The sequence below is a fragment of the Rhodamnia argentea genome, chromosome 8, assembly GCF_020921035.1.
Source record: "Rhodamnia argentea isolate NSW1041297 chromosome 8, ASM2092103v1, whole genome shotgun sequence".
Taxonomy (NCBI): Eukaryota; Viridiplantae; Streptophyta; class Magnoliopsida; order Myrtales; family Myrtaceae; genus Rhodamnia; species Rhodamnia argentea.
The window spans coordinates 20,243,947-20,251,881 of record NC_063157.1 but is presented as its reverse complement, the minus strand read 5'-3'; the positions used below and the strand labels follow the sequence as shown (position 1 = coordinate 20,251,881).

Here is a 7,935-nt window from a genome sequence, read left to right as displayed (position 1 = left end):
TCAGAATTCGGAAAAGAACAAGAAGATTCCAAGCAATTCTGAAACTTGATATGAAAAAAGCCTATGATCGTGTGGAATGGGACTTCTTGGAAGCTTGCCTTATTAAAACTGGGTTTGATACAAGATGGGTGGGATGGATAATGCAATGTGTAACTACTGCATCGTTTAGCGTCAAAGTAAATGGAGAGCCTCTTCAATTCTTCAAACCATCTCGAGGAATCAGGCAAGGGGATCCTCTCTCTCCATATCTGTTTATCCTAGTGGCCAATGTGCTAACTTCGCTAATGAGGAAAGCAGTGGTTGATGGAACTATTAGGGGGATCAAATTCAATAGATGGTGCCCCACTCTCTCCCATCTACTTTTCGCAGATGATTCTATCTTTTTTCTGGATGGGAAAGTTCTTGAATGTGAGAACTTGTCATTAATTCTAAACCAATATTGCATGGCTTCTGGACAAGCGGTGAATTTGAATAAATCTGGGATCTTTTTCAGCAGGGATTGTCCTCGGAGCTTAAAGGAAAATATGGCAAGGGAACTGAGAGTTCCCATTTTAGAGAGGACAGGGAAATATCTTGGAATCCCTTCAGATTGGGGAGAATCAAAAAAACATGTTTGCCTGGATTCTTGGACGTGTCAACAGTAAGCTAGAAGGCTGGAAGGAAAACCTTATGTCGAAAGCAGGTAAAGAAATCTTAATTAAGGCAGTGGTACAAGCGCTCCCACAATATGCCATGTCTATTTTTAAGATTCCAGTATCAATTTGCAAGGCTATTGAGCAGAAAATTGCAAGATTCTGGTGGAAGACTAACGAAGCTAAAGCTGGGGTCCATTGGAAAAGGTGGGATTTGCTAAAGTTGAGAAAAGATGAAGGGGGGCCTAGGTTTCCGAGACTTGCTAGATTTCAACAAAGCAATGTTGGCTAAACAAGCCTGGCGCTTAAGTATTAACCCCAATTCACTATGGGGCCAAATCTTCAAAGGCCTCTATTTTCCAAATGGAGATTTTCAACATGCAGGAAAAGGGTACCGCCCATCATGGGGTTGGCAGAGTTTGATGTTGGGAAGGGACTCCATTTCACGTTCTATAATGTGGACCGTAGGAGATGGGACAAAAATAAGAACTAGAAAAGACAAGTGGTTGAAGAAAGGAGTCTTAATTGGCCCTGCGAATAGAAACGAACCTCATCTTGTATCAGGACTTATAAAAAAAGAAGAGGGCTGTTGGAATGAAGATGTTTTGCAGGAACATTTTGATGAGCAAACAGTGGGTGAGATCTTGACAATTCCGATCAGACCTCAAACTGAAACCGACAAAATTGTGTGGACTTGCACCAGAGCGGGTTATTATACTGTGAAAAGTGGATACCACTTCATTCGCGAAGAAGCAAGTAAACAGATAGAGAACACAGCATCTTCCTCCTACACCCCCCCTCAATCTCTATGGACAGACATTTGGAAATTGCAAACCCCTCCAAAAATCAAATTCTTTATGTGGAATCTTTGCCAGGGTGCTCTCCCAACAAAGGAAAATCTCTTCAAAAGGAAGATAGTACCTCATCCTTTATGTCCCCTGTGCAAACAGAGTGTTGAAACAGCAGAACATGTATGCCTCCTCTGCCCATGGACGAAGGCCGTTTGGGAAAACCCATCGCTGAACCTGCAGATTTCGAATCGGGGATTATCTCGAATTGAAGAGTGGACGTATAACTTATCGAAGCACAGGAAAAACGCACTAGATCTGGCTAAGGTAGCCTCGGTTTTGTGGAGTGTGTGGAAAGCACGAAATGCAGCAGTTTTCAATCAAAAGCCAACCAACCCCGACGAGGTTGTCGAGACGGCCCTCATCTCGCTGAAAAGCTTTCAAAAATGGAATGGCAAAGCTGGCAGATCTAGATCCGAAGAAGGAAACCCCTCAACTTCCTGGAAAGCTCCCAAAAATCGCAACCTTAAGGTAAACATTGATGGGGCTTACGTACCTGGAACGTCGGAGGGCTCGATAGCGTGGGTTTGTCGTGACTCGATCGGCCGACTGGTCAGCGGTGGTGCGAGATCTGTAGCTGCCTCATCGGCCCTTGTGGTTGAAGCTCACGCTTTAGCGGAAGCCCTCAAATGCATCCTCTGCCCCCGAAGGAACGAAGATGAAGACTTAACTGAGCTTCTCTCTCCTGGCGATTGTACTTTTGAGTTTGAGACTGACTGCTTGGTCTTAGTGGAAGCTATCTCCACTCCCCACCAGCACACGTGGGAAGCCCATGTGCCAATCCTTAAGTGCAACGATATCTTGATGAATTACCCAAATGCCCAAGTGTCCTATTGCCCTAGAGAATCAAACTCCGTTGCTGATTGGGTTGCTAAAAATCATAGGAAAAATACATTACCTTTAAACTGGGTTTCCTCCCCTCCCTTTGCATTGTGGGAGCTATTATGTACTGATGCCCATCTCTTGGGCTTTCCTTCCTGAGTTATTTCAATGAAAAGTTTTTGTTTGGACCAAAAAAAAAAAAAAAGTCTGAATTGGCACCAATGCAATAAGTTTACGATCGAATTAACACCAATGCAAAGGTTTAGGGCTGAATTGGCATAAAAAAAAGTTTAGGATTAAATTGACACTAGCAATAGATTTAAGACTAGATTGGCATCAATGCAAAAGGTTTAGGATTGAATTGACACAAATGCAATAAGTTTATGACTATATTGGCATTAATGTAAAAGATTTAGGATTAAATTGGCACAAAAAAATTTTATCATTGAATTGACACCAATATAATAGATTTAAAATTGGATTGGCACCAATGCAAAATATTTAAGGTTGAATTGGCACTAATGCAATAGATTTATGACTTTTTTTTACACTTCTTCCACCTCGCTTGCAACTCTCTAAAGGTGTCAAACGGGTGGGTTGGATCAAATATGGTCCGACCCATATTGACCCATTTAATCCTTTTTAATCTATTTTCATATAGTATAAATTTTAGGACCTATACCGGACCCAACCTATACCTAACCCGATCCGAATTATTTAAATACTTATATATTTAATTAAATCATGAAATATTTGTTTCATAAAATTAAAAAATATAAAAATTGTTTCGACAATTGCCGCCCCCACCGCGACGTGCCTGCTGCCATCGCCGCCCACCCTGCCGTACCCATTGCCTGCCGCCGCCCGCCCGCCCAACCCCCAGCCGCCAGTCAAATGCCCACAGAGCCCAGATGGTTCGACCGTTCCACCTTTTATTCGATTTCCCGGTAGGCCCACAGAACCACAGTCCAAAGCCAAGAATAAGCCCAGCAACCTAAAAGAATTGTTTTTTTATTCTGACTTTCTTCTTTTTTTCTTATCGTTTGTTTTTTTTATTTTCTCTTTTCATTTTTCTATTCTTTCCATCGTCGTCTTCGTGGGTTCTTCATCCCCAGCCTTCACCGAAGCTCCCACCAAGAACCATGCCCAGCAGAACTTCCTCCTCTGACCACCGATTAATCCCCGTCGTCGTCCTCCGCCGGCATCGATGACCGCTACCAAACCACCGTCCGCCAGTCATCTACCCGGCCATCTACTTGGCCATCGACGCCAGTCACAAAAACAGGATCTCTTCTTCAACTCAGCCGTCAAATATCTCACACATTTACGGCAATCCACAACAAACGAAACATTCACATGCTCGAGAGGGGAGTATAGAAAACTAACATAGTCGCAGTTCCAACCGCAAGCATCGCCGGTGGGACTTATAACTCCGGTTTACCATCGCGGGAGGCAGCGGCGGCGGGAGGGGCGGCGGTAGGCGACGACAGCTCACGAGCGGTGGTTTAATGAATAAAATTAGTCTTGCGAAGTTATAGGTCACAGGTCGAAAATGGGTTGGGCTAAAATCCATATTCGACCTATTTTTTTAATTTGTTAAATTCATATTTGATCTAGATAGATAAAAATGGGTTAAAAAGCGGGTAAAAAACCTAACGTCTTTGTGACTCCCTGGCCATTCCGGATTTAGTAATTCGAGCTTCTCTACTCTCTACCCCTACGGTCAAGTTGTTTAAATTTGCCATGTCCAAGTTGTAGGTGCTAAGAGTGCGCATGGTAACACTTCAGATTAACTTCTCAACTTCCGACCGGAAGTTGATTTCTCAACTTCTAACCAGAAGTTGATTTCTCAACTTCTCCTTCAAAGCGTAAGATGATTTTTCTACTTTTACTTTAGATTAATTTCTGATTAAAAAAATTCGTTTGATTATGGTTGAAAATTTCTACTTCTAGAACATTATTAACAAAATCTTCGACGGCCGGCGGGCGGCGGGCGGCGGGCGGCGATGGGTGGTCGGTGGAGGTCAATGTGATCGAAGAAGTGATTCTAAGGTGGAGAAGTAAAAAAAAATTACTTCTCAAAGTTGGCAAAAAATCTTGTCAAAAGTTAAAAATTCTACCGGAAGTTGAAAATCCTACCAGAAGTCAATTTTTTTACCAAATGGATTTCTACTTCGGCAAGATTTTTACCAAATAGATTTCCCTGCCAAATTGATTTACGATAGAGAAATCCAGAAGTAGAAGTGATTTCATGCACACCCTAAATGATCGGCGGGCGATATCGGCCAGAGTTTGATTCGGTGAACGGGGACGGAAACATCAGACCGGATGCCGTCGAAAGCAATGCGATGGGACAGCCCACCAACGTCATTATGGCGTGTTAGTTTGGATGGAAAGAACTTGTCCAACATCCGGCAATCCATCGCATGAAAAAGTCGTAGGATTTAGGTCTTTCTGAGGACGAGTGCTCGTGGGACTCGTATCGTCTTTCTTGGAAAAAGGTCGTCAGTCCCTCTAACGAAGTGACGAAAGAATCCCTGAGCCAGTCAACACGTTCACACCATCGCACGGACCATGATCATACGTTGCCGGTCCACTCTCCTTGTGTTGACTTTTCCAGTTCCCGTTCCTTCACTTTCACTCCAACAGCCACCGCACCCAGTCGACTTCATCTCTGTTCTTGCCGCCGGTCGTTCGCATTACCATTCCTCCTGCCCCTCCTCCTCCTCTTTCAGTGGTCAACCTCTCCGATCGCTCTGCAGCTGTTCAAATGGCTTCGGCTGCCACAGAAGGTTCCCTCACTCCCCCTCAACTCTACCAATATATCTTCTCAATTTTGTGGGATGTGAATTCACGGTTTGGTTTAATCCGTCGACGCTCTCCCAAGTCCCGTCACATTCCTTATCCGTAGCTAACGAATGATTTGAGTGTTTTTCATGTCCAGGACTTCACCGGGACATAGAGAGCGGCGTTCTGCCACTGCCGAGCTCTGCCGCGACAGGGCTGTTCGATCAATCTTTGATGAAGAACAAGGCCGCGCCACACAAGGGCACGGAGCTGCACTCAGCGGCGGAACAGGATGACGTCACCTCCGATAGGCAGGTTCTCCTCGAAATCGAAGGCCGACGGGCGATCCATGGGGCGACCGCGGAAGCAAGCGTTGCTCCTTTGGAGTCGGTGGATGAAGTGAACGCATCAGGAGAGACTGCCTTGTTCGCTGCAGCAAAGAGTGGGAATGCGAGCATGGTGAAGGAACTGCTCAAGCATTCGACCAGAGAAGAGGTTATGAGGAAGAACATCGACGGTCTGACTGCCCTGCACGCTGCTGCTGGTCATGGACATGCTGGTGATTAATCCCTGATGTTTTGCATTTCTTAGCTTCTTCATTTTTGGCTCTGGCGTATAGTTTATATGGGTGGATACTCAAGTCATTGAATATGAATTCACCTCATTTAAACCGTTTAGCGATTAGCCTTCTCGGCTCCTGATGTGTAGCTTTTGGACAGAAAATGTGTTCACTAAGCATGGAAGTTATACCTGAACTGCTGCCTTGCCCATATGAAAACATTTCAGGGAGGAGCTTACATTTTCGTGGATTGCTCGACTAAATTTAGAAGTATTGATTTGCATTTATCTTGCTCTATCCACTTTTTTGAAGCTCCTACAACAGTGAATCAGAAATCGTTCTAGAAAACATTTCCCATTTTGCAGATCTTTTCGTAATGTGAATGTCAAAAATGGTAGACACACTCGGCACTAACCAAAGGTGCACCCTTGTAGAATCTGTACTCACAGTGAAATGCATACATCCTAGCTACCTAGAATCGAATCAGCTAGGACTGCAAGGACGAGAAGTTGATTCGCTGAAGGTCATTGCATCCCAATAACCGTGTTTGTGCTTATATGGACCTTTTTTTATTGCAGACATTGTTGAAATGCTTTTAGATTATGAACCCGAGTTGATCAAGACCGTTGGCCCCTCAAATAGCAGCCCTCTTATGGCTGCAGCTGTAAGAGGGCACGCTGCTGTAGTTGATCAGCTGCTAGCAAAGGATTGCAGCTTGTTAACAGGTATCAAATCAAATGGAAGAAATGCGTTGCATCTAGCTGCGAGGCTCGGGCTTGTAGAGGTTGTTCGATCCTTGCTTGGCAAAGACAAGCAATTGGGACGGAGGAGTGATTCGAAAGGCCAAAATGCATTGCATAGGGCCGTGAAAGGATATAGTCAAGAAGTGGTTAAGTTGCTTATCGAGGCAGATCCGGCGGTGGTTGTGCTTCCTGACATGCTCGGTAACACGGCATTGCATGTCGCCACGAGAAAGGCTCGACATAAGGTACTTCTTGAGGTTCATAACTAGAGTACGTATGCTGCACTCATTCACTTCAGAATTACAGTTGTTGCCATTTTCCTATCAATATGAGATGTCCATGATGCGTAGAGTCCACCAAGATTGACTATTTAATTTCATTTCCCACTTATATTACTATAATAACTTGTGACATCCATGGAAACTAGAATTCAGTCAACTGACCAGATTTCCCCTGAGAGCTTTGCAGATAGTGGAGGAGTTGTTACTGTACCCTGAAACCAACGTCAATGCAACGAATAAGGACCACAAAACTGCTCTTGACATAGCTGAAGAGCTCCCTTACTCTCCAGAGTCCATTAAAATCCGAAGCTGCCTCTCTCGTAAGGGTGCTTCCCGAGCTAATGACCTTGGAGCTGTTCAAGAACTTAATAGAGTTCTTCAGGGCGGGATCAACAGTGCACGTTCCGTGAATATGGCCGCCATTCTCATAGCCCAAATTGCATTTGCAGCCATTTTCACCGTGCCTGGTGGTGGTGATAATAGTGGGATTCCTCTGGCCATGACCGATACCTCCGTTCAAGTATTGATCATCTGTAACTCTATAGCTTTTTTTGCATCAATGGCTGTTGTGCTAATTCAGGTCACAACGGCCAGAGGAGAGACCGAACCAGAGGCACTTGCCATGGTGGTGGAGGTAACGAGGAAACTCATATGGCTCGCGACAATCTGCATTTCTGTGGTATTCATGACTGCAATATATGTAGTGGTCGGGAGGCGGAACGAGTGGGCTTCGACCTTGATTACCGTTACCGGGGGAGTTATATTACTGGGCTCTCTTTGCATCAAGACTTACTACGAGATGAAATTAAGGAGGATTAGGTCGAGAAGGAAAAAGGAAACATAGGCCAAAAACCGAGATTCGTATCAGTTGAAAGATTCAGTGCATCAATACTGGGCGACTTCTATGAAGGCGCAGCAGAGTGTTGGGTGCTGAACCTATGCCGAGTGTATGCCGTAGTGGTCGTTTCTAATTCTCGTGTGAATCATTTCTCTGTGTTTAGCACAACGTAGTGTCTACCCGTGATGGAATCATTTGGCTCAATTTACATTGAGTTTACTCTGTGGAGACGATATCGAGCTGGAGCTTTCTGATCTGGTTCGCCGGGGATGTTCTTAAGCATGATAATCATAGGCTTGCACTCACAGGCATTCGAAAAAGAAGTGTTAACAGTAATCAAACATTCTTCTTCGTCATTATGACCCGCCATGACCCCGAGTCACCGACTCCGAGCACCAGGCAAGTTCAAGTTTTTCAGTATCTTC

The 7,935-nt window shown here is 44.6% G+C and overlaps 1 protein-coding gene across 1 annotated transcript; it reads left to right on the top strand.

Moving 5' to 3' along the window:
• The first annotated feature begins 4,947 nt into the window (after window positions 1-4,947).
• On the top strand, window positions 4,948-7,631 carry LOC125316184 (ankyrin repeat-containing protein ITN1-like). The gene is made up of 4 exons (XM_048283700.1): window positions 4,948-5,094; window positions 5,247-5,648; window positions 6,227-6,636; window positions 6,860-7,631. Exons 1-4 carry the CDS (start codon window positions 5,073-5,075, stop codon window positions 7,514-7,516), a joined length of 1,491 nt encoding a protein of 496 aa, XP_048139657.1. The 5' UTR covers window positions 4,948-5,072; the 3' UTR covers window positions 7,517-7,631.
• The last annotated feature ends 304 nt before the right edge of the window (window positions 7,632-7,935 follow it).